General features: G+C 46.2%; 1 protein-coding gene across 1 annotated transcript in view; it reads right to left on the reverse strand.

Moving 5' to 3' along the window:
• The window catches only part of SMURF2 (SMAD specific E3 ubiquitin protein ligase 2), a 132,160-nt gene extending 107,967 nt beyond the window's left edge, over nucleotides 1–24,193 (reverse strand). Inside the window, exons 1-2 of the mRNA XM_030206868.1 lie at nucleotides 23,824–24,193; nucleotides 1,130–1,168 (exon numbers count right to left, since the gene is read on the reverse strand). Of these exons, the coding sequence (XP_030062728.1) occupies nucleotides 1,130–1,168; nucleotides 23,824–24,193 (409 nt within the window). The remainder of the gene's footprint in view (nucleotides 1–1,129; nucleotides 1,169–23,823) is intronic.
• Nucleotides 24,194–26,954: the final 2,761 nt, after the last annotated feature.

Consider the following 26,954-nt stretch of genomic DNA (forward strand, 5'->3'; position numbering starts at 1 on the left):
CAAGGCGCAACACAGGCTGCACGTACTATAACAGGACATGTTTATCCACTCCTACCCTAGCTAAGATAATATTTAATCACCTCTCTGACCTCATGTGCAGCTTTCTTTAAGCTAGTCCCCTTATTTTCTTATTCCTCTTACTCTCTTACCTATCTATATGTTCCATCTTTGCTTATACCCTAAGCTTATTAAAATGTTCTAGTACATATTGTGTTGACATTGTAAGTAGTAAACTATGCCAGACTTTGTACTGTTATTTGAATATTTTTACTGCTGTCATTGCCTATTGCTTATGTTTGATTTATTCTTACTGTACACCACCTTGAGTGAATTCCTTCAAAAAGGTAAATGAATCCTAATAAATAAGTAAATGGCTAAGCAGGTAATCACCCAAGTTCCAGTAATCAGACAGTATGATTTAATACAATAGCAAGGTTTGAGATTGACAGTTTTGGACTTGAGATCAGCTTTGCTATGGTGGAGTACCTCAGAGAGGTAAAACAAGGGTAAGAAGATCTTACTGAAGTAGAAAAGTGAGATACATTAAAGAAGCCACTGTAAGAACAATAAGAGAAGAAGAGAAAGGGGAGCTATGGCAGGCATATCCAAACACCTCATAGGTACAAATAATGCACAAGAAGTACACTGGAAAAAAGTCCTAGAACAAGATTTCAAGATACGAGGCACAAGTAACATGAGAGAAAAAAAAGTTTTTCAAAGAGGCTATAGTGGATGCACCAACAGCCTCCCAGGGGAGGTGCAGGAAGCAACTGAATCCAAGATAGCTTGAGATGAGCACAAAGGATCCTTAGTTCTAAAAGGAAAGCTAGAGATCACCCGAGGCCTATGATATTGCAGCAGAAGGAAATGGAGCAGACTACACAGACCTTAAGGTCCTGACATCATATTCTCTGCTTTTAGGAGTAGAACCACATTGTCTTTCAGCTGGTTTTGCCAACTTGGAACCACTGATTCTTTCACTATTAACATACTTTTCATTACAAAACAGGGAAAGAAACTAGTAACAGGAAAATAGGTAAATGGCTAATTAGTTAATACAAAACCATGCAACAAATTAATCAAAGAACATAATGCTATGGCATAAAATAGAAATGGTTATAATACTCACGGAAAAAATCTTTTTTCACCAAGTTTTTTGCACATAGTACTGTAAAGGAAACACAAGAGAAATTAGGTCTTACCTGATAATTTTCTTTCCATTATTCCTTCTCACTGTTCCAGAACCTGTGGAATAGTTGTGTCCATCAAACAGCAGATGGAGATAGAGAACTGAAAACTAAACTAAGACATCTCTCTCTTGGCATCCAGTCAAGCTCCTCAGTATTTACCTAGACAAGCAGTAAGGAGAAACTCAGAATAAATACAACCACCTTAAACAATTTGCTGACCTAACACTAACCTGATGAACATACATGTGTAGGCCTCTCATCTCTGGACAACTTGTCGAGAACAATAGATATGAAGGAAGCACCAATGACAGTTTAGTTTGTGCAAAGTAATGGTCCAAATATCTCAGAAACCTCGGGTGGGCCTCTGGAATAGTGGGAAGGACTAATGGAAAGAAAATTTACAGATAAGACCTAATTTCTCCTTCCATTATGTAGCTTCCCACTAGTCCAGAACATGTGGGATGTTCAAAAGCAATCCCTAGAGACGGTGGGATCCTGGTACCATCACCCTAAGGGCAGAAGCCCCAAAACTGGCTTCCAAGCGCATTCCGACATCCATCCTGTAGTGCTTGGCAAAGGTATGCAGCACTGACCAAGTTGCCACCTTGCAAATATCCGCTAAAGACAGTAAGGTAGTCTCCACCCAGGATGTCACTGTACGCATCATAGAATGAGCCCACAAGGCCTGAGGAGCCTGCTTCCCCACAAGCAAATAAGCTGACGCAATGGTCTCCTTCAGCCATCTAGCAACTGTGGGCTTGGAAGCCATGAGGCCAAGCCTCTATCAATATATATAAATGGCAAGTGTCGAACTCACTCGCAAATGCGCAGTAGAGACCCTCTCTGCCCCGCCCCCGCGTCAATACGTGATGACGGTGGCGGAACAGAAAGGGTCTCTACTGCACATTTGCGAGGGACACCGCTGTCGCTAACGCTCCCCCCACCCGGAGTCGCTGCCACCACCCACCTTCCACCCGGTCGGGCCCTCGCTCCGCTATTGAAACAGCGAGGGCACGCAGCACACAGCTCTGCTGAGCTGCCGTCGGCCTTCCTTCTTCTTCTCTGCCTGTGTCCCGCCCTCGACGACGTTACGTCACACGAGGGCGGGACACAGGCAGAGACGAAGAAGGAGGGCCACGGCAGCTCAGCAGTAGAGCTGTGTGCTGCGTGCCCTCGCTGTTTCAATAGCGGAGCGAGGGCCCGACCGGGTGGAAGGTGGGTGGCGACGGCTCCGGGGGGGGGGGGGGGGAAGAACTCGGAGGGGGAGCAGCAGCGGCGAACTCGGCGGCGGGTTGGGGGGGGCCTTTCAACCCCCCCCCCTTCCTATACTAGCCCATTTTTACAGGCTGCACGGCTAGTTTACCAAAAAGCACAGTCAGTCTGTCTGATTTGCTTGCAGTCTGTTTGTGACTTCCAGACATCTAATGAGGACTGAACGCACATCAAGAAGCTTCAAGGAATAATACCGAGCCTCTTCATCCTCTTTGCAAAAGGACTGAAGCTCCATAGATCGGTTGAAATGAAATGTTGATACCATTTTCAGAAGAAAGGAAGAAACCTTGTGCAGGGTGATCCCCGTCACTGAGAAGTGAAGAAAGAGATCCCGACAAGAGAGCCTGAAGCTCCAAAACCCTATGTGGCGACGCAACAGCCATCAAAAACGCTGACTTTAGCGTAAGATCTTTCAAGGATGCCTTCCTGAGTGGCTCAAAAGGAGGCTTCTGAAGACCCCAAAGGACTAATACGAAAGGGAGGCTGCAAGCAGCCCACTACCCACAAGAATCGAACAATATCTAGGTGAGCCACAAGAGACGTTTTCTGTAGTCAGCTCCTGAAACAGGCCAAAGACGCAACCTGAAGTTTTAGAGAGCCCAAACACTAATCCTTTTTGAAGAACTACCTGGAGAAATACTAGCATGTGCGCGATCTGAGCAGAGAAGGAAGATGGAGGGCTAGTGACTTGAGTGTGCACTAATGTCCTACACACCTTCACATATATCATGAATGCAGGGAGTTTCTGAGCCTGAAGCAAGGTAGCAATGACCAAATCAGAATAACCTTTTCATCTCAATCGAACCCTTTCAATGGCCAAATCCTAAGACTATAAAGGAACAGATCCTCCAGGAGTACCTGACCATGCTTCAGTAGGCTGTGTACCTCTGGAAGATGAAGAGTCAAGCAGTCGAATCAGGTTTGTGTATCACAGTCTCTGCAAACAATACGGGGCTACGAGAATTATTCAACCCTAGTGCAGTGCAATGCCTTTCAGCATGCAGCCTACCATGGGCCATAGGTGGGTCTCTGGACAGGGCTGCAATAGGGCATCGAGCCCCATCCTTTCCAACAGTTGAAGAACTTGGGCACTCTGACATTCCTTTTTGTCGTCATCAAGTCTAAAAGCGGAAAACCCCATTGGTTCACTATCAGCTGAAACCCTTGGCTGGATAGTTTCCATTCTCCCAAGTCCAAGGCGTGCCTGCTGAGAAAGTCTGACAACACATTCAAGGACCCCGCAATGTGAGCTGCCGACAAGCAGAGATTTTTCTCTGCCCAATTCATGAAGGCGGCCATCTCCACAACCATCAGACACCTGCAGGACCTGCATTGCTTGTTGATATAAGCCACTGCCATTAGAGAAAAACTGGACCAGGGCCCCCACCAGAAAGGGACCAAAATTGAGTAAAGCATTCTACACTGCCCCGAGCTCCAAGCAATTTATTGACTACTGAGACTCCTGTTGCATCCAGGTGTCCTGTGCCAGATGGAACTTGTAATGAGATCAGTCACTCGACTTGATGGCATCCATTGTTACCACCTCCCATTGTGTTACTGGAACGAGAGCTCCGACGGTCAAATTCCTGGGCGACAAGCACCACTGCTTACTCCATCTGGCAACCAGCATCCAAGGAAAATGAAGGTTGTACTTTGAGACACCGGAGATGAGCAGCTGAGAAGAGAATCCTGTAACAGCAGTATATGACCCCTTGCCCATGGCACCACTTCCATCACCCCCGTCATTGACCCCAGAACTTGGACATAGTCCTAGACCCTGGGCCTGCCTTGACTTGAGAAGAATCTGATGAACCAGCTTCGACCTCATGCACTCTGTGAGAAAGACTCTCTCTCATGCTGTGTTGACTAGAATGCTCAGATACTCCTGCGTATGTGATGGACTTAGTCTGCACTTCTCAAAATTGATCACTGCACCCAACAACTGCAGAAGACGAACACCTTTGTCCGGCTCCATGCTGTCCAAATAGGATGACGCACGAACGAGCCACTCATCAAGATACAGGTGAACTGGCGCTGAAGGCAGGCCACCACCATCATAACCTTAAATAAATATCCTCTGAGCCACGGCGAGACTGAAGGGCAAAGCCCTGAACTGGAAGTGACGGCCCAGCACTGCAAAATATAGAAACCTCTGATGAAGCAGCCATACGGGTATATGCAAGTATGCCTCCTTGAGATAGAGAGTTGTGAGAAATTCTCCCGTTTGAACCAAGTCTATGACTGCTCTTAGTATCTCCATGTGAAAGCGGGACACTGAGGCAGCAGTTTAGACCTTTGAGATCTGAGATCAGATGAAAGATGCCTTTCTTCTTTCGAACAATGAAGTAGACTGAGTACCTGCTTTCTCCCTGTTCGGCCTGGGGAATTGGAACAATGGCCTGGAAAGCCAGCAAGGAATCTACAGTGGCCTGAACTTCAACCACCTTGGTTCCCTTTTGATAAGGAGACTGCAAGAAGAAAAGGATGCCTGGACGGGAAAACGCCAAATTGTAACCTTCCATAAGAATATCCAGAACCCACTGGTCTGACGTGATTTTTGCCTACTCAAGAAACTCCTTAAGACATCATCCCATCAGAGAAAGAGGACAAGCCTCACATCACTGCAAAGCTCTGGAGATATTGGCACTCTAGCTGACATCTTGTCTGAACAAAAAGAAAACTGACATGCCTGAAAGCGGGTTATTGTTGATAACCAGGCTGATACCGCCTGCTGTCTCAAAATTGAGATCAAGAGCCCCACGAAGATGGACAACCGGAGGCCTTCGGTTTATCCTCCAGAAACCACTGTGGCTTAGTTCCACCCAGTTCTTTCACCAAGTTACCGAGTTCTTTTTTTTATTATTATTATTTAAACAATTCTTTACAAGTCAGACACTTGAGCAAGGAAAACGGAAAAGTAAACAGTATAAACCAGCATACTTCTCAGAATAATATTATTCCTCTTTAGACCACTATTAGAGGGCATGTTCAAAGAAAAACTCAGGAGACAAGCTTAAGGAAAAAAACTAGGAATGCTTAACATGATATAAGGGAAAGGCAAATGGGACTTGATATACCGCCCTTCTGTGGTATTTTGCAACTACATTCAAAGCGGTTTACATATATACAGGTACTTATTTTGTACCTGGGGCAATGGAGGGTTAAGTGACTTGCCCAGAATCACAAGGAGCTGCAGTGGGAATCAAACTCAGTTCCCCAGGATCAGAGTCCGCTGCACTAACCACTAGGCTACTCCTCCACCCCGCCTGATACCATATCATAATCTCAGCTTATTGGATATTACCTATGGTCACCCTTTTTTGATCTATAAAGGCACACAATTGCTCTGGAAGACAAAAAAGCATTTTTTAACCCTATATATTTAACTCCACATCTACATGGATAGTTAAGATAGAAAGATGCCCCCATTGCCAAAGTTTCCATTCTCAGGGCCAAAAAAGCCTTCCTCCTTTCTTGAGTTTGTTTTGTTGCATCGGGGAATATCCAAATTTTCTTGCCAAGAAGTTTGTAGTTTTCGAAAGGATAAACATTTCACCGCCTCTAAATCTTGCTCGAATACAAATGAAACCAATAAAGACACTCTTTCAGAATCTTCAGATAAAGATGCTTCTAGTAGTTCAGATACATTCAGTAAGTCTTTCTTATTTTCTTGAGGGTTCATTTCCAGAGACTCCTCCACAGCCTTTTTATTTGGAATACTAGTAAAAGAGGCCCGTTTCTGAGCAAATGAAACGGGCGCTAGCAAGGTTTTCGTCGCCAACACCCCCCCTCCCTCCCTGGCCAACCCCTTCGTTGTTCTGCCATTGCTCCGCCCCCGTCATGACGTTTGATGTGAGGGTGGGGCCCGGAGCGATTTCCCACCCACCCCCGCCTCCCTCCCTGCCAACCCCTTCGTTGTTCTGCCATTGCTCCGCCCTCAAGGGCGGGGCCCAGAGCGATTTTGGTGGCTTCACCACCACGAACCTTCGAACCTTTTTGAAGGAAGTCAGGGCTTGGCTTCACTGACGTCAGTGTCCTCAGAACGTTGAGGGTGAGTTTTATTGTAGTAGATAATATATCCGATTTATTGGAGGAATAGTTTCTGGAGTATAATTCAATATTTCAAGCAAATATTTCTTGAAAGCTTCCAAAGGGGTAACACCCAGGGATTTTGGAAAGTTCAAGAAACAAAGATTTAGTCTGCGATTATAATTCTCAATCTGCTCAATTTTTCGATGTAATATCATTTTATCTTTTATCATTGTAGCTATAAAGAATCTTGTAACTTTTTAACATCTTCTTTAATTGTAACCATTTGAATATTAAATTATGTCTTAATGGTTTCTAAGAGTTAGATAAGGTATCAACAGTACTCACTAAAGCGGAAACCTCTGTTGTAGATTTGGCCACTGTAATATCCAACTGTTGGAGAGCTTCCCATATGCTCTCCAAAGTTACCATCTCTGGCTTTTGTATTAGAGCTACACGCTCAGTTGAGACACAAACAGGCCTCAAACCTCCGTCGGGACCCGCCTTCTCAGTACCTCGATCCAGAGGCCTATCCTCCACGCTTTCCGATTCGGGAGACCTCTGCTGAGATAAGCGTCCTTCGGGGAGAGGCGGTGGGTTGAGAACCGGGGAAGAAAGAGTAACATCCAGCCCAAGTCTCCAGGGTTTCCTCCTCCTAGAGCAACAGCAGGGCTCCTCCTGGTATTTTGGATGGGGGTTCTCATAGTGAACCTCTCAACTGATTGCTGCTGTGGAGAGGAAGTTCTGGCCATCGAGGAACCAGCCTTAACCGTCCCTTTATGTTTAGTAATGAGGCATCAGGATTAAGGAAAACCTGTAAATACAGAGAAACCAGCGAGAGAGCTCAGCTACGATCAGCAGCGTGCCGCCATCTTGACACCAAGTTACCGAGTTCTTCTCCAAACAGCCACTTGCCCCAAAAGGACAGTTTAAGTAGATGTTACTTTGACGTTGCATCCACTGCCCAATGCCACAATCAGAGTTGCCAACGTGGCAGGACAGCAAAATACATAATGCAGGCCGTAACCAGTAACAAGTCATAAATAACATTCACCATGCAGGCCAATCATCAGGAAGACCTTAGAAGGACCTCTAAGTCCCGTCATAATGAAGATGGAACTTCTGTTGCCGAAGCAGAAGGCTCCTCAATGGAAAGCACTGGCAGTGCCTCAGAAATAAGAGTACTTAGCTCCTCTTGTACTTTTGATCATCCTCCTCCTTGGAGGGAGCTCTGCCTCCTCTAAAGGCTCCTTCAACAATGGATCCTTTGAACAGACAGCGACCACATCAGATAAGGAGGGAGAAGCACAGAGAGCCTTATTTGCCCACTCCTGGAAGTCTAAACGATATATCTTAGGAGCCGGAGGGGCAGCAGGGCGAGAAACTGAAGCACCTTGCAGCAACTTAGACTGCCCTGCTTCAATAAATAGGCCTGGTGTAAGAGCAATATAAACTCTGGAGAAAACAAAGATCCCGATCTGAATGCTCTCTCAGGCCCTGAGGCTGTAACATGGCGGCTGTGCTACACGCATGATCAGAGGCTGCTCCTCACTGTCAGCTGGAACTGACAAAATGGCACCCATTCCCATGCTCTCCCCCATCAAACTATACACCGACTTTGCCAGAGAGCCTGAAGACCCCAGCATATTCGGATGTTGCCCACCATTTCCTCCATGTCTCGCAGGATTCACGGCTTCCACACACCCCAACAACTGCCAGAGGGTTCCACAGTGGGAATACCACTGCTTAACTGCCTCTGCGGGAGTTGCCATTTACCTCAACTGTCACAAGTGCAGCACAACATGCCCCAGCAGCAAGTCAATATCCCACCCCTGCACAAAATAGAACTTGCAGCCCTCCAAGCGGTTCTAAGTCAAACTTTAATCAGACTTACCACTGCTGGCTGCTCCTCCCAAGCTCACAAGCTCCTCAAGGCTTACCACAGATGAGAAAGGCTCAGGACTGATACTGTCCCACACTCTCCAGTAAAAAAAAAATTTTTAAGGTTGCTATATTGAAAAAGTAGAGCTCCACAGGAAACTGGGGAGAAGTGAAGGGAGGGAAGAAGTAAAAACACAGTGCTCCAGAGACAGGAATTTGAAGACCTCCAGATATGGCTCTGCAGACTCAAGCCACCCGCAAAGTTCAACTGGGGTCCAGCTGACCAACTAGTCCAGGAGCAAAACAATCAGAACCAGAGGCTGAAAAGTGTGTCCATCCACCTGCTGAAGACAGAAAATACTGAGGTGCTGGACTAGATGCCAAGAGAGATCTGTCCATCAGCCAGCATGTAGAGATACAGAACTGAAAACTGAGCTGAGACATAAGTATCCCACAGGTTCTGGAACAGTAGGAAGCTACATAAAGAAAAATTACATTTTAAAAAAATGTTACTCTGTTACTCTAGGTGCAGGATCACATAATTTGCATTCTTTAGAAAGGATTTCTGAAATTAACATTAGCAATTCAATTCTAACTATAAGATATATTTGTGCTGTAAGAATAGAGGGGTCAGAACCATCATGTTTATATGAAGCTCTTGATTCCATCATTTTCTTACTAGCTCTCTCACAATGCATTTCACCCTTAGTAAATACTATTCATGATAAGACCATGAGAGATTTCTCCTCCTCTTCATTCCAGTACTGTCACTTTCTTGTTTAATATCCTTTACCTTTAGAAAAGCCAGCACTACTGTAATTATCCAGTCATCATCCACTTGGCCAAACTCCTCTGATCCCACAACAGGTAAGACTAATTACTCCAATGCTGTTTTTACTATATTGATATTACCACCCCCTCCCCCAAATAAAGTTCATGGTGGTTCCCATCATGTACATGCTTAAATTATACTGTAACCTGTTTGGCAATCTTAAGCTTCATTTGATGCAAAATAATAATCAGTTTAAATGGACAACAATGTTTGAGAGTTTCTACCCTTCATTTCTTAAATATGTGCTTCCAACAGCTTCTATGTTCGCCCATTCTAGTCTTGAAGGGACATGTTTGCCCAACACACAACTCTGGACAAGGGCAAACGACCACATTGATCATAAAATCAGTAGTGCAGGTTGTAGAGTGTCACAGCCAAAAATGGTACTGATCTCTAGGTTTGACAAATCAAATTCCAAATATCGCCACTGACTGCAATTACAGTGTTGTCCTCTTCTCAAAAAGTCTACAGCCATAAAACAATCTGAGGAGCACAACAGCTTCTTCATGTTCCCTCCTCTATGCAAAACACAAATGTCCCTGCATAAAAGCCTGATAAAGAAAAAATGCATTGTCAATACTTTAAGATCTTAACTAAGGGGGGTTAAGATTAGCTCGACTTATCTGCAGCAGGGCCCATATGAATAAAATGGGACCTGCTACAGATAACTAAAGCTAACTTTTAGTAAAAGGCCCCCTTAATGCTGTATCCCAGGAGAATATTGCAGAACACAGGTGAGGCACCATTCATCTGCAGTCTGTTTTCTCTTATCAAAGAGAAGTTCTCTGTTACAGAACTTAGCTCTTTTATATGCATTTTAACTTCTTTCTAAAACTATTTCAATCCTTCAGCTTATCTATACTCATTCAACTCAGAACTAATTTGTCTATAACTGAGAAATTGAGAGAATGGCATTTAAAACAAAATTTTATGACAGATGGATGACCACTGGAATAATTCAAAGAAGTGTTTTGATCAGTTGCTTTCCTAAACACAGTTGTGATAAAGTGATAAAACAGAAACTTCCTTTTCAATTAATCATGTAAAAATATAGATTTCTTGTGAATGGCAAGAAATTGTACAATGTATACTTGGATGATAGTAATTAAGCCATGTATGAAATTGGGTTAGGTCTTCCTTGGTACCCTTTCACAACACAAAAACATCTATAAATCTCACCCATAGTTTCATATGTTGATTAAACAGATTGTCTATTAGCTATTTGTTTTCAAAAAATAGCATGAAAAGATTGGTGATGCAGGACGCCATTGTAGCTCCTATGGCAACCCCAGAAATTTGTTGAAAGTCTGACCAACACACAAGCCATTGTAGCTCCTATGGCAAACCCTGAAATTTGTTGAACGTCTAACACACAAAAAAAAATGTTTTTGCATTCCTAAAGTTGCAAGATCTGCAAACAATATTGTGGGGAACTGTGAAACAAGGTTACCATTGTTCCAAAAAATTAGCAAAAACCCAAGCTTCAACCTGAGGAATAGTGAAGATACATACCTGTAGCAGGTATTCTCCGAGGACAGCATGCTGATTGTTCTCACGATTGGGTGGTCGTCATCTGCGACGGCCCAAGAGACCAGCAAAATTTGCACAGCAAAACAAAGAACTCTCCAGAACGCTCCGTCGCACGAGCAGAACACACCACGCATGCGCGAACGGATTCCCGCCCGCGACGCGAGCGTGTCCTCCTCAGTTTAATAAAAAGCAAAACAGAAAACTGGAACAACTCCAAAGGGGAGGAGGGTGGGTTTGTGAGAACAATCAGCCTGCTGTCTCGGAGAATACCTGCTACAGGTATGTATCTTCACTTTCTTCGAGGACAAGAAGGCTGCTTGTTCTCACGATTGGGGTATTCCTAGCACCCAGGCTCAATCAAAACAATGAACATTGGTCAATTGGGCCTCGCAACGGCGAGCACATAACAGAGATTGACCTGAAAAGAAACACAACTAAGTGAGAGTGCAGCCTGGAACAGAACAAAAATGGGCCTAGGAAGATGGAGTTGGTTTTTTTTGTTACATTTGTACCCCGCGCTTTCCCACTCATGGCAGGCTCAATGCGGCTTACACAGGGCAATGGAGGGTTAAATGACTTGCCCAGAGTCACAAGGAGCTGCCTGTGCCTGAAGTGGGAATCGAACTCAGTTACTCAGTTCCCCAGGACCAAAGTCCACCACCCTAACCACTAGGCCACTCCTCTGGATTCTAAACCCCGATCAGATTCTGCAGCATCGACTGTCCAAACCGACTGTCGCGTCGGGTATCCTGCTGAAGGCAGTAGTGACATGTGACTGTGTGGACTGATGACCACGTTGCAGCCTTGCAAATCTCTTCAACAGAAGCTGACTTTAAGTGAGCCACTGACGCAGCCATGGCTCTGACATTGTGAGCCGTGACATGGCCCTCTAGAGTCAACCCAGCTTGGGCATAAGTGAAGGAAATGCAATCTGCTAGCCAACTGGAGATTGTGCGTTTTCCGATGGTGACTCCCCTCCTGTTGGGATTGAAAGAAACCAACAATTGGGCGGACTGTCTGTAGGGCTTTGTTCGCTTCACGTAAAAGGCCAATGTTCTTTTACAGTCCAAGGTGTGCAACTTGTCCTCACCAGGGCGGGTATGTGCATGGGGAAAAAATGTTGGCAAGACAACTGACTGGTTAAGATGGAACTCCGACACCACCTTCGGTAAGAACTTAGGGTGAGTGCGGAGGACTACTCTGTTATGATGAAACTTGATATAAGGTGCATGCACTACCAGGGCTTGAAGCTCACTGACTCTACGAGCTGAAGTAACAGCCACCAAGAAAATGACCTTTCAGGTCAAGTACTTCAGATGGCAGGAATTCAGTGGCTCAAAAGAAGCTTTCATCAGCTGGGTGAGAACGACGTTGAGATCCCATGACATTGGTGGAGGTTTGACTGGGGGCTTTGACAAAAGCAAACCTCTCATGAAGCGAACTAAAGGCTGTCCAGAGATAGGCTTACCCTATACACTTTGATAAGCACTAATTGCACTAAGGTGAACTCTTATGGAGTTGGTCTTGAGACCAGACTCTGATAAGTGTAGAAAGTATTTAAGCAGGGTCCGTGTAGGACAAGAAAAGGGATCTAGGGCCTTGCTGTCACACCAGATGGCAAACCTCCTCCATTTGAAAGAACAACACTTTTTTGTGGAATCTTTCCTGGAAGCAAGACTCGGGAGACCCTCTGAAAGACCCTAAGGAGGCAACTTCTAAGCTCTCAACATCTGGCTCTCATGGCCTGGAGACTGGAGGTTGGGATGTAGAAGCGACCCCTTGTTCTGGGTGATGAGGGTCGGAAAACACTCCAATCTCCACAGTTCTTCGGAGGACAACTCCAGAAGAAGAGGAAACCAGATCTGACAAGGCCAGAAGATCATTGTTCCGCGGTCTTGCTTGAGTTTCAGCAAAGTCTTCCCTACTAGAGGTATGAGAGGATATGCATACAGAAGGCCTGTCCCCCAATGCAGGAGAAAGGCATCTGACACTAGTCTGTCATGGGCCTGAAGTCTGGAACAGAATTGAGGGACTTTGTGATTGATCTGAGTGGCAAAAAGATCCACCGAGGGGGTGCCCCATGCTCGGAAGATCTTGCGGACAACGCCCATGTTTAGCGACCACTCGTGAGGTTGCATGATCCTGCTCAACCTGTCAGCCAGACTGTTGTTTACGCCTGCCACATATGTGGCTTGGAGAAACATGCCATGACGGTGTGCCCAAAGCCACATCCGGATGGCTTCCTGACACAGAGGGCGCGATCCGGTGCCCCCCTGCTTGTTGGTGTAATACAAAGCAAAATAATTTGGTTGGACAGCCAATCTCTGAAAGCCTTGAGAGCGTTCCAGATCGCTCGTAATTCCAGGATGTTGATCTGAAGACCCTTTTCCTGAAAAGACCAAGCTCCTTGAGTGTGAAGTCCATCTACATGAGCTCCCCACCCTAGGAGGGATGCATCCGTTGTCAGCACTTTTTGTGGCTGAGGAATTTGGAATGGACGTCCCAGGGTCAAATTGGATCGAATGGTCCACCACTGAAGGGAACTGCAAAAGTCGGTGGCGACATGGATCACATCCTCTAGATCCCCTGTGGCCTGGCACCACTGGGAAGCTAGGGTCCATTGAGCTGATCTCATATGTACGCGTGCCATGGGAGTTACATGAACTGTGGAGGCCATGGGGCTCATTTTCAAAGCACTTAGACTTATAAAGTTCCATAGGTCACAATGTAACTTTGTAAGTCTAAATGCTTTTGAAAATACTCCTCCATGTGTCCTAAGAGTCTCAACATCTGCTGAGCTGTGATCTGTTGAGACGCTCGAGCCATGGACACGAGGGCCAGGAGATTGTCTGCCCTTGCACGGGGAAGATAAGCTCAAGACGTCCGTGTGTCCAACAGAGCTCCAATGAACTCCAATTTTTGAACCGGGACAAGATGGGACTTGGGATAATTGATCATGAACCCCAGTAGCTCTAGCAATCAAATAGTCATCCGCATGAACTGTACAGCGCCTGCCTCCCAGGTGCTCTTCACCAGCCAATCGTCAAGATAAGGGAAAACATGCACTCCCAGTCTGCGTAGCGATGCTGCGACCACAGCCAGGCTCTTTGTAAAAACCCTGGGCGCAGACGAGAGGCCAAAGGGCAGTACACAGTACTGAAAGTGCCGAGTTCCCAACTGAAATCGAAGATACTTCCTGTGAGCTAGGAGTATCGAGATGTGGGTATAGGCATCCTTTAAGTTCAGAGAGCATAGCCTATCGTTTTCCTGAATCATGGGAAGAAGGGTGCCGAGGGAAACCATCCTGACCTTTTCTCAGACTAGGAACTTGTTCAGGGCCCTTAGGTCTAGGATGGGACGCATCCCCCCTGTTTTCTTTTGCACAAGGAAGTACCTGGAATAGAATCCCAGCCCTTCTTCCCCTGGTGGAACAGGTTCGACCGCTCTGGCCTTTATAAGGGCGGAGAGTTCCTCTGCAAGTACCTGCTTGTGCTGGGAGCTGTAAGAATGATCTCCTGGTGGGCAATTTGGAGGTTTGGATTCCAGATTGAGTGTGCACCTTAATCGGACTATTTGAAGAACCCACCAATCGGAGGTGATGAGAGGCCACCTTTGGTGAAAAAATATCAATCTCCCCCTGACCGGCAAGTCATCTGGCACGGACACTTTTTCCAAGGCTATGCTGCACAGGAGCCAGTCAAAAGCCCGTCCCTTGCTTTTGCTGGGGAGCCGATGCCGCCGTCGAAAGAACGGACCGATTCGCAAAAAGTTTTTCACGTTGAGCATCCCGAGACACTTGGGTCCATTTTTTCATTAAAGAGCACAGCTTACAAGCAGCTGGCAAATGATCATGCCCAAGGCACTGGAGACACCACACGTGGGGGTCGGTAACCGAGATGGTCCGGTTGCACCGAGTACAACGCTTGAAGCCGCTAGGTGTCCTCGATGACATGGACGGAAAAACGGCGGCTGAGAAATTAAAGGACTCGATTGTGCCAATTAAAAAGGCACAAAAAAGAAAGTAAAACCCGGCCGAGCAGCCTAAAAGGCGGCCATGACGAAAAAGAAGGAAACAAACTTAGTGGAATAAAACTAAGTAATAAGGGAAAACAAATGTTTTGTTTTGTTTTTGTGAAAATATAGATACGAGAAGAAAAAAGGGGTAGCGGTAAACGCTAGACAAAGTCTCCTAGGCGAAAAATGAGCACAGCGGGATAGCGTGTCACTCAAGACGCGGATAAAGAACTGAGGGCATGCTCGCGTCGCAGGTGGGAAGCCATTCGTGCATGCACGGTGTGTTCTGCCCATGCCACGGAGCATTCTGGAGAGTTCTTTGTTTTGCTGTGCAAATTTTGCCAGTCTCCTGGGCCGTCACAGACGCCGACGACCCAATCGTGAGAACAAGCACCCTGCTTCTCCTCGGAGAAGACTGTATACAACAACTGGACATCAAAAACCATATAAAATATGCAGCAACTGTTTAAAAAAGAAAAAGCTGCTACTCTTGATAAAATCTGTCGGAATCACATATATTTTAAATACAGTTTGAACAAATGGTCTTAAAAAATGGTCCGCTTATATTGAAAGTGGTTCAAGTAAGGATTCTTTACGTGACACTGTCGGTCTCCCTGGTTTTATTCAAAGTTTTCTAAATTTTAGGCCACAAACATTATCAGAATCCTAGGATGAGTCATTCAAGAAATCAAGCCTGTGTAGTTAAAAAAAACAACCATGTCATCTACACCAGGGGTCCTCAACCCAGCCTGGTTGTCAGGATTTCCACAATGAATATGTATGAGATCTATTTGCATTCATGCTTCCATTGCTGCAAATAGATCTCATACATATTCATTGTGGAAATCCTGAAAACAAGGCTGGGTTGTGGACCTCGAGGACTGCATTTGCCAATTCTTTAATTTCTTAAAGCAAATCTTGTGTCAGACCTGTGGTCAAGTCCAAACAGTGGTTACAGTCAGCCCATCTTTCGACACAAATCGGGAGATGGGCGTCCTTCTCCCAGGGTCGCCCAAATCGGCATAATCGAAAGCCGATTTTGGGCGCCCTTAACTGCTTTCCTTCGTGGGGATGACCAAAGTTCCCGGGGGCGTGTCGGAAGCATAGTGCAGGCGAAACTGGGGCGTGCTTCACATATGGGCGTCCTCGGCCGATAATGGAAAAAAGAACAGCATCCCTGACAAACACTTGGTTGACTTTACTTGGTCCTTTTTTTTTTTTTTTTTACGACCAAGCCACAAAAATGTGCTCTAAACGACCAGATGACCTCCCCCTACTCCCCCAGTGGTCACTAACCCCCTCCCACCCTAAAAAAAAATTTTAAATATTTTTTCCAGCCTCTATGCCAGCCTCAAATATCATACCCAGCTCCATGACAACAGTATGCAGGTCCCTGGAGCAGTTTTAGTGGGTACTGCAGTGCACTTCAGGCAGGCGGACCCAGGCCCATCCCCCTCCCTACCTGTTACGTTTGTGGAGGAAACAGCGAGCCCTCCAAAACCCACCAGAAACCCACTGTACCCACATCTAGGTGCCCCCCCTTCATCCTTAAGGGCTATGGTAGTGGTGTACAGTTGTGGGGAGTGGGTTTTGGGGGGCTCAGCACACAAGGTAAGGGAGCTATGCACCTGGCAGCTTTTTCTGAAGTCCACTGCAGTGCCCCCTAGGGTGCCCAGTTGGTGTCCTGGCATGTCAGGGGAACCATGCACTATGAATGCTGGCTCCTCCCACAATCAAAGGGCTCTGTATCCACAAAATCCAATCCAATCCAACCCCCCCCCCCCCCAAGCAACAGGTAGAGCATTTTATCTTGAAAGTCATCATACAAAAAATATTTTGATTCTCCTGTCATCTCAGCAATCACAATATAAATCTCTCCACTCCAATACTGTGACATAAAAATCCCAACATACATGTAGCAAACATGTCATACAACAGTACCACTAATTACTATGATTTAAGCAGCAAGAACCTTACCTTTGAATAGCCAGCATCAAAAGTATAAGCCTGAGTCCTAGAACACCAATACACTTACTACTGGCCAAACAGAACAAGAAGAATTGCTACAGATTTCTGCAAAAACTACATGCAAACAGAATACTACTCCTTGGTCACAACCAAAACATAGCTACCTAGGAGCCATCTCTGTGGATCCAGTGGATGCTGAGCATCCCCAATATTGAAGAAGCTCCTTCATTGTGTCCTGGAAGTGGCTATTTGTAGTGTGACTTGTCATTTTGAAATGCTGGCACCAGAAGCGTAGCCGGGTTTTGATGTTTGAGAGAGCAGACCTTTTGTAAAAATAGGAACTGGTGCAAGGCTGAAGGGCCAATCTGCATAAACACTATTTCATTCAAAATCCCCTTGCACCCCACCCAGCTATGCCTCTGGCTAGAACTTCTGTACAGATAGACCCTCACCAAATAGAGAATACAAATCAGAAATAGAAATATGAAAACAAAAATTGAACTAGCAACCCCGAGAAGTCAAACTCAGCATGTACCACAACACAGGGGAAAGAACATCAAATTTATTAACTCTTTTAATACTACAAATAAATCCACAATGCACATTTCCCAAAGCTAACATATTCCAGTTCATAAACTCAGAATAAAACAGGGTTGTTTTTTTTTAAACCTTTGTTGTCTGGGCATTTTATTTTTATAATGTTGGTCCCAGTGAGTTTCTCTTTTCCGCTTTCCTATCTTCTTCTATTCCCTCATATCTGTCTCTAACATATTGATCTTTTCCCGTTAGTTCTTTCCTTCCTTTCTTTTCTGACTTTATCCACTCAAATTCATCCTCTCTCGCCCTCCAGTTTTCCACCTCTTTCTTTTTACTTTTAACTTACTTATCAACTTTCCATCTCTATTTCTCCTAATCTCCTTGAGTTTCATCATGGTTGGCATCCCCCCTTCCTCCACTTTTGTAGCTCAGAATCTCTCTATCCTTCTCTCCACTGCCCAGCATCTTATCTCCGTCTCCATTTCTCCATCTCCTCACCCATATAGCCTAATATCTTCCCTCTCTCTCCACTGCCCAATCTTGTAGCCAAATATCTTCCCTCTCTCTCTCCCCCCCCCCCCCATATTTATAGGCTAGCATTTCTCTTTCCCTCCCTTCCCAACAATGCAGCTTCTCCCCTTTCACCCCCATAAAATCAGCATCCTTCATTTTATGTTTAATTTATTCAAATTTATATTCCGCCCTTATCCAGGGCGGATTACAAACATTCATAATCAACCTAGTACAAAAAAAAAGACATACACTAAAATATAGTCCATTATAATAGCCAACACTAGCCATCAATAAACATACTCATATCAATCATCAAACTCATCATACATTCAATCTGCACAGAGAGCAATCACTGGTTCCATAAGTACTAAGCTCCCTGTTCTAGCAAATGCTGCTTCAGTAGTCCTTTAATCACCTGATAGTTTGTTTTCTAAGAAGGGGAAGGCAATTTATTCCATTCAACAGGTCCAGCTACTGAAAAATCCTTTTCCTAGTATGTTCATATCAAAAGCCAGAATCTGGTACTTCTAACAAACGGCAAGTGTCCAAGCAAAGTGCTCGTGCAGGCTTATACCAGTGCAAATACCATGGAGACTCTTGATGTAAACTCCTATGAATTAATGTCATTTACATTTAATTCTCTCCTAAACAGGTAACCACTGCATTTTCCTATGATAAGGCGAAACATGCCGATTCTTAGCAACCCATACAATAATCAAATAACAGAATTTTGGACAATTTGCAAAGACTAGAAACAGGTGGCTAGCAAACCAACGTATACAATGCTGCAATAATCAAGCCCAGTCAATACTAGGCTCTGTAACACTTTCTGAAAATCCGTTTGTGGATATTAGTGGTTGTAGTTTGCTCAACAGCCTCAACTTAAAATAAGGCTTCTTCACTACAGACTGAAATTGAGGCCTCAAAGACAATGCTGAATCAAACACTCCTAAATTCTTCACTACACAAAGGACTGGAATCTCCACATCAGAACAACAATCGTGGTAGGAAATTTGGTAGATAAATCCATTATGACTTATAAAATTTCAGTCTTAACTACTAAAGACCAAACAGTTGTTAGTCATCCACTGATTTATCCGATGAAAAATGTTTTGCAACCGGGTCACCATGTCAGGAATCAGACTCATCAACAACAGAAACTGAGTATTGTTGGCATATATCAGATATGAGATGCCAAGAGATTTCAAAAGGCCACATATCGGAGATAGGTAAAAATTAAACAGATTCCCAGACAGGGCCAAGCCCGCAGCACTCCGGTATGCATTCATCTCCGATAGGAAAATTTGTTTTCCCCACACGCACCTGTAACCTCCCGTTATGCAAATAAGAGCCGAACCATTCCAGCATGGATCCCACAATGCCACTGTTTGCCACATGGCTCAACAGTATTTGATGATCCAAAGTGGTGAAAGCTGCAGAGATGTCAAGTAATACCAGGAAAAAACTAGTATGATGATCCAATCTACAGTGTAACTCATCTAATGCAGCAGCAATCAACCCTTCAGTACTATCAGCCCTGCGAAATCTGTACTGGAATGGGTCAAGCTGGTTATTCTCAGTCAGAAAATCATCAAGTTGATTAAACATAACTTTTTCCATAACTGTACTTTTCCACAACTGTAGCTAATATAGGCAATGATGCAATTGGTTGAAAATTGCTCAACACATTTATTCCCAAGGCAGGATCCTTCACCTTAGGACATATTGTAGAGACCTTTAAAACATCAGGAACATACCCCCATTGCAAAAATGTATTAACCCTAACAGTATCTCCCCCTCCCATTCTTCTCTATCCCACAATATTCAGCAATGCCTCGCTCTCTCACTTCATATCTAGAATCCCTGTTGTTCCACTTCACTCCCTGCCCAGCATTTCTACTTCTCCCCATCCCCTCAATGGTCCAGAATTTTTCCTTCCATATCTCCTCCCACACACACTAGTTCAGCATTTCTCCTTCCCTCTCCCTCCCCCAAATGGTCTAGTATTTCTCCTTTAGCCCCACTCTAGGAGCCAGTATTTCTTCTCCCTCCCCCCATGGACCAGGATTTTTTTTTCTTCCATCTCCTCCTCCTCCATGGACTAACAATTTTTCTCCCCACTATGGTCTAGAATTTTTTTCTCCTCTCCCTTCTCCATGGACCAGCATTTTTTTCTTCCCTCTCTCGCAGCTGGCAATCCAGCATCTCCTCTTGCCTCTCAGCCCTCCCTGCATACCTTTTAAAAGTAGTCTTCACTGCTGGAAGTAGCCAGCATTGAATAGCGATTCACATGCACTGTACGTGCCCATCACAGAGCCTTCTCTCAGTCACACTTCCTGTTTCCACAGAGGCTGGAAGTATCAGAAAGAAGGATCTGTGGTGGGTACAAACAATGCATCTGAATCACAGTTCACTGCCAGCTGCCTCCAGCAATGAAAACCACGTTTTAAAAGTTATACCTGGTGTGTTAAGATGCAAGAAAAGATGCCAAGTTGTCAATTTGGGAGGGGACAGGACGGAGAAAAGCTGGACCATGGAGTGGGCAAACAGAATGGGATGGTAACATCACTTCCAGCTACAAAAATTGTCAGAATGCCATTCCACAACATTTCGGCACAAATTAAGCCCTGAGAAGTACTAACAATATTATCATAATGTCTATGGCTATCTGTACTGGGTTACCACTAAACTAGTGGAAGATGATGTGTCCGAAGTCTTTTGGGAGTGGGGATTGACCCAAGCATTTCCCTCTGCTGCTTTGGGCTTCCAGTTCAATAGAAGTAGGAATGATATCTTGGTGCCATAAGCATTCATTTGTTTCTATGGAAGGATTATTTCTTCAACGTTATATTCTTGACCAGAGACCATGTACCAGGGCTTCTTCTAGAACCTGCTATCATGAACTCTAAATGTAGCAATTTGGTATTACCAGCGCTTCCCCCGTCTGCTTAAATGCAGCACACCTGGCTGACATGGAAGACCTAAACTAGGAATCAAACCTAGGTCCCTTTGCTTAGCCCTGCCACTCAGTCACCAAGTTGGCCCAGTTTAGTAGGGTTTGTGAATGGTCACTGTTCATAAAATATATTTTATATTTTGTTGTTTTCTAAGAAAGTATTCTTTTTCACAGAGGCGCTATATATAAAAAAAAGTCAATGGCCTTTTCTGTTTAACAGGCTGTTTCTGGTTGTAAAGAAGATATATATTTCCTGAGGTCATAAAAGCAAACGGCATAACCAATAGCTTCAAATTAATACTCCAAACTCTGGACACAACAAAACATCAGCTCCCTATTATTGCTACAGCTGGCTCCACGTAACAGCAAATTCCAAGAAATGGGCTCTGGGAATCACTTAAAATCTGCTGATTTGTAGCTGGATCAAAACTGTCTGTTGCTGCTCTTGCACTAGTAGCCTGGGGACAAAAGGAAAGAGGCACTGCAGACAGTCTGGGATGGATTTTATATGTAGGGCAACAAAAGTAAAGCCAAATGCTCTGTACTTCTAATGCCTATGGAATTTAAACATATACACATCTTACCTATTTCTTTTAATCTGAAATATAGATTGATATATTTAGTACATTTTAAAAGAAGAAGATGGAGTTTTCCAAACCAGAGTTTTGTGTGAAGAAATGTGGATGAAAAGCTGCCCCTGAGTGCTTTGCACACACAGCTGTGCTTGTTTTTTTTTTTTTTTTAAACTACTGGTGGGAAATAGTGTGACTGCTGTTTTAGACCATTCACATACACCAAAATAAGAAGGTCAAACAAGTTACAGAGAAGTTAGTCCAACAAAAAAAAAGGATCACAACCAAGACCAGCTTTAAGAGCCAAGCACACTTGGTCCGATGAAAGAACATAGCTCTCTTGGTTGAGTTTTATTACAATATTTCATATTTACCAATTTATTAGAAGTAAAACACTTCAAAGCACATCAATTTTAAAAATGACCGCTTACACTACACCTGTAGCCTTCTCTACTACTACTATTTACCATTTCTAAAGCGCTACCAGGGTTGCACAGCGCTGTACAATTAACAAAGAAGGACAGTCCTTGCTCAAAGGAGCTTACAATCTAAAGGACAAAAAGTGCAGTCAATCAAGATTGAGGCAGTCTAGATTTCCTGGATAGAGGTACAATGGTTAGGTGCCGAAAGCGACATTGAAGAGGTGGGCTTTGAGCAAGGATTTGAAGATGGGTAGGGAGGGGGCTTGGCGTATGGGCTCAGGGAGTTTATTCCAAGCATAGGGTGAGGTGAGGCAGAAAGGGCGGAGTCTGGAGTTGGCAGTGGTGGAGAAGGGTACTGAGAGGAGGGATTTGTCCTGTGAGCGGAGGTTACTGGTAGGAGCGTAAGGGGAGATGAGGGTAGAGAGGTAGTGAGGGGCTGCAGATTGAGTGCATTTGTAGGTTAGTAGGACAAGCTTGAACTGTATGCGGTATCTGATCGGGAGCCAGTGAAGTGACTTGAGGAGAGGGGTGATGTGAGTATATCGGTCCAGGCGGAAGATAAGACGCGACAGCAGAGTTCTGAACAGATAGAAGGGGGGATGGATGGTTAAGTGGGAGGCCAGTGAGGAGTAGGTTGCAGTAGTCAAGGCGAGAGGTAATGAGAGAGTGGATGAGATTTCGGGTGGTGTGCTCAGAGAGGAAAGGGCGAATTTTGCTCTAACATTAATATAATTATGTAGAAAAAACCCAAAGACAGCATTCCAGAATTCCTACAAAATAGATTAACAGAACATACCAAAAACAAACAAAAATACGGTAGCCATATGCTGATACAAATTAAATTTCTACATCAAGATGAACATTAAGGCCACCAAATGTAACAAACAAAAGGCACGTAGAAAAACAAACCATTTAGTCATACTGTTTTCATATTTCTAGGAGAATTCCTTCCCAGGAGACATGAGAAAGATGGTGAAATTAGGCCTTACCTGCTAATTTTCTTTCCTCTAGACCCTCCAGACCAGTCAAGATGCTTGGGTTATGCTCGCCTACCAGCAGAGGGAGACTGAGAACACTAACTTCAAACTATGTACATATAACCTGTGCCTAGCCATCTGTCGTCAGTATACGCTTAGCAAAGCAGAAACCAAAAACCTGAAAACGAGGAAAACCCCTGTACCTGGAAAACCAATAGTCAAACACCAACAGTGTGCCTCCACAGACGGAACGTCCAAAACGTCCCGCTCTGTACTGTCTTAGAGTCAAAGAAATTCTCTCCGACCCCACTAAACTTGAAAGAATAGTCCTAGCAGAACACGGCTCAAAATCACTTCTGATAATACACAGGGCGGGCTCTTGACCGGTCTGGAGTGTCTAGAGGAAAGAAAATTAGCAGGTAAGGCCTAATTTCACCTTCCTCCTCTCAACCCTCCAGACCGGTCAAGACGCTTGGGAAGTACCAAAGCAGTAGAAACTTAAGGGAGGGACCCTCGAAAAGCAGAAGACAACACAGCCACTCCAAAACAAGCATCCTCCTTTGCCTGAACATCAAGTCTGTAATGCTTCACAAAGGACTGGATGGATGACCACGCCGCTGCCTTACAAATATCCTGCGGAGGAATAAAACTACTTTCCGCCCAAGAAGCAGCTACCCCCCGAGTAGAATGAGCCTTAAGTACCGAGGGCACGGCACGATGTTTCAACAAGTAAGCTGAAGCAATAGTCTCCTTCAACCACCTAGCCAGAGTAGCCTTGGAAGCTGCTGCCCCTTTTTTGGGACCTCCAAACAACACGAACAACCTATCCTATGCTCGAAAATCCTGCGTTCTGCGCAAATAAGACCTCAAAATGCGTCGTACATCCAACTTAGCCAACCAACGTTGCGTAAGATCCCCAGCGCGATCACCCAACACAGGCAAGGAAATCACCTGGTTGACATGAAAAGCAGACACCACCTTAGGCACAAAGGAAGGAACTGTCCGTAAAGTCACTTTCTCCTTAGCAAACGACAGAAAAGGCTCCCTGCAAGACAGAGCCTGAAGCTCTGAAATCCTACGCGCCGAAGAAATGGCCACCAGAAAAACCTCCTTCAAAGTAAGATCCTTACATGTGATGGATGCCAAGGGTTCAAACGGAGGTGCCACCAGAGCCTCCAGGACCACATTTAAATCCCAAGGTGGAACCATCGGACGACGAGGCGGCCTAATCAACTTCACTGCCTTCAGGAACCGCCCCACATCAGGAGAAGCCGCCAAGGAAACTCCCCGAATTTTACCTCTAAAACAAGACAAGGCAGAAACCTGCACTTTCAGGGAAGAGAGCGACAGCCCCCTCTCCAAGCCATCCTGCAGAAAATCCAACACTTCCACCACCGAAGCACGCAAAGGGACATAGTCCCGCTCTTGACACCAATTCTCAAAGGTGCGCCACACCCGCACATACGCCAAAGAAGTAGACCTCTTGCGAGACCTCAACATCGTATCAATCACCCTGGCCGAAAACCCTTTCTTTCTCAACCGGTGCCTTTCAAGAGCCAAGCCGTAAGCAAGAACGGAGAGGGATCTGCCATCTCAATCGGCCCCTGAACCAGTCGCACCCGAGGCCCCAAGGGAATCGGATCCTGCACCAGCAACCGCATCAGATCTCCGTACCACGGACGACGAGGCCAATTGGGCGCTATCAGAACCACTAACCCCGAGTGACGACCGATCCGCTGCACCACGCGACCCACCAGCGGCCACGGCGGAAACACGTAGAGCAACTGCTGAGTTGGCCACGGAAGCACCAACGCGTCGATGCCCTCGGCTCGAGCATCCCTTCGACGACTGAAGAACCGAGAGACCTGCGCATTGCCGGCCGACGCCATAAGATCCAACACTGGCCGACCCCACTGCAACACTATCCACTGGAACACGGAGGGATAGAGAGCCCACTCTCCGGGATCCAACGTGTGCCTGCTCAGATAATCCGCACTCACGTTGTCCACCCCTGCCACGTGTCCCGCCGATAGACTCTGCAGATGAACTTCTGCCCATGACAGCAACTCCGTCGCCTCTACGGCTAACCCGGGACTCTTCGTTCCCCCCTGTCGATTTACATATGCGACGGCCGTGGCATTGTCTGAAAGAACCCTGACTGCCTTGCCGTCCAGAAGACTCTGAAAGGCCCGAAGAGCCAACCGAATAACTCGCGTCTCCAGGCGATTGATGGACCAACTCGCTTCCTCCAACATCCAACGCCCTTGGGCCACCTGACCCAGACAATGCTCCCCCCCCATCCTGACAGACTCGCATCCGTGGTCAGCACCACCCAATCTGGAGTGTCCAACGGCATGCCCTTCGCTAGATTCGGAGAGTGGAGCCACCAGCGAAGACTGCACCGAGCCACCTCCGGCAGTGAGAGCCTCTCCTCCAAACTCTGAAACTGAGGAGACCAACGAGACAACAACGCTACCTGCAACGGTCTCATGTGGGCCCTGGCCCAGGGCACCACCTCTATTGATGCCGCCATCAGACCCAGCACCTGAAGATACTCCCGCGCCGACGGCGCCCTCTGAGCTCGGAGCTGCCGGATCTGAGACTGTAGCTTGGAAATGCGGGGAGCTGTGAAAAACACTCGGCCTCTCTTCGTGTCGAAACGGACTCCCAAATATTCTAGGGACTGCGACGGAACGAGGTGACTCTTGGCCAGATTGACAACCCATCCGAGAGACTGCAGAAAGGACACCACCCGGCTGGTGGCCTCCTCGCTCTCTGACTTTGATTTGGCTCGAATCAACCAGTCGTCGAGGTACGGATGGACCAAAATGCCCTGAAAACGCAGCGCAGCCGCCACCACTACCATGACCTTGGAAAAAGTGCGGGGCGCTGTTGCCAGGCTGAACGGAAGAACACAAAACTGAAAACGCCTCCCCAACACCACAAAACGAAGAAAACGCTGGTGTGCCTCTAAGATGGGAATGTGCAAATAAGCCTCCGTCAGATCTAAAGACGTCAGAAACTCTCCTTCCTGAACCGCTACAATGACCGAGCGTAACTTCTCCATTCGAAAGGAAGGAACCTTCAGAGCTGCATTGACCCTCTTGAGGTCCAAAATGGGCCGAACGGAATCCTCCTATTTGGGGACCCCGAAGTAAATGGAACAACAACCCGTTCCTCGCTCTTTTGAAGGAACCAGAACCACTGCTCCTAAATCGACCAGACGCGCCAGAGTCTCCCGTACTGCTCTCGCCTTGCGCCTGGAATGACAAGGAGACACGAGAAAGAAATCGGGCAGAGGACCGTCAAACTCTAACGCGTAGCCGTCTCGCACAATCTGCAGCACCCACTGATCTGAGGTGATCTGGACCCACCGCTGGTAAAACAAGCACAAACGAGCCTCCAGGCGAACCAAAGGTTGGGTCCCCAAACCATCATTGCAAAGGACGGGACGCTCCGGTCGTTCCCGAAGCGGAACCGCGCCCTCCACGGCAACCACCTCGAAAGGACTGAGTTCTTTGGAAAAAACGACCCCTAGTCCCCCCAGAGGACCTGCCAGGCCGATATTGTCGAGCTTCCTGAAACCGACCGCGCACCGCGGACCCCCTAGCAGCCTTAGGACGAAGCTCCGGAAGACGAGGAACCTTAGCATCACCAAGACCCCTCACCAACTTATCCAACTCTTCCCCAAAAAGCAAAGAACCTTTAAACGGCAGCAAACACAGCTTTGCCTTAGACGCAGCATCAGCCATCCAGCCCCGCAACCACAGGGCCCGACGAGCAGCCACCGCCAGGGTCATGTTCTTAGCCGAAGCCCGTAACAAATCGTACAGCGCATCAGCCATGAAGGACGACCCCATCTCCAACTTTGCCAACTCTTGAACTAAAGAAGCCCTATCAGCCGGTGGGCTATCCAGCAGCCGCTCAGCCCAGCGAAAACACGCCCGAGCCACCAGACCTCCACAAACCGACGCCTGCAGCGCCAAGGCAGACAAATCAAAACTCCGCTTGAGAAACGTCTCCAATTTCCTGTCCTGCGGGTCCCGCAACGCGGCCCCCCCCCATCCACAGGAATAGCCGTAGCCTTAGTCACAGCCGTCACCACGGCATCCACGGTCAGAGGCCGGAGAGAATCTCTATCCTCCTGCGGGAGCGGGTACAACTTAGCCATGGCTCGAGCCACTTTACACTGATCTTCTGGCGAACGCCACTCCTGGGTAATCATTTCCCTCAGATCCGCGTTCATAGGAAAAGTATGAGA

This window comes from Microcaecilia unicolor, chromosome 6 (assembly GCF_901765095.1).
Source record: "Microcaecilia unicolor chromosome 6, aMicUni1.1, whole genome shotgun sequence".
Taxonomy (NCBI): domain Eukaryota; kingdom Metazoa; phylum Chordata; class Amphibia; order Gymnophiona; family Siphonopidae; genus Microcaecilia; species Microcaecilia unicolor.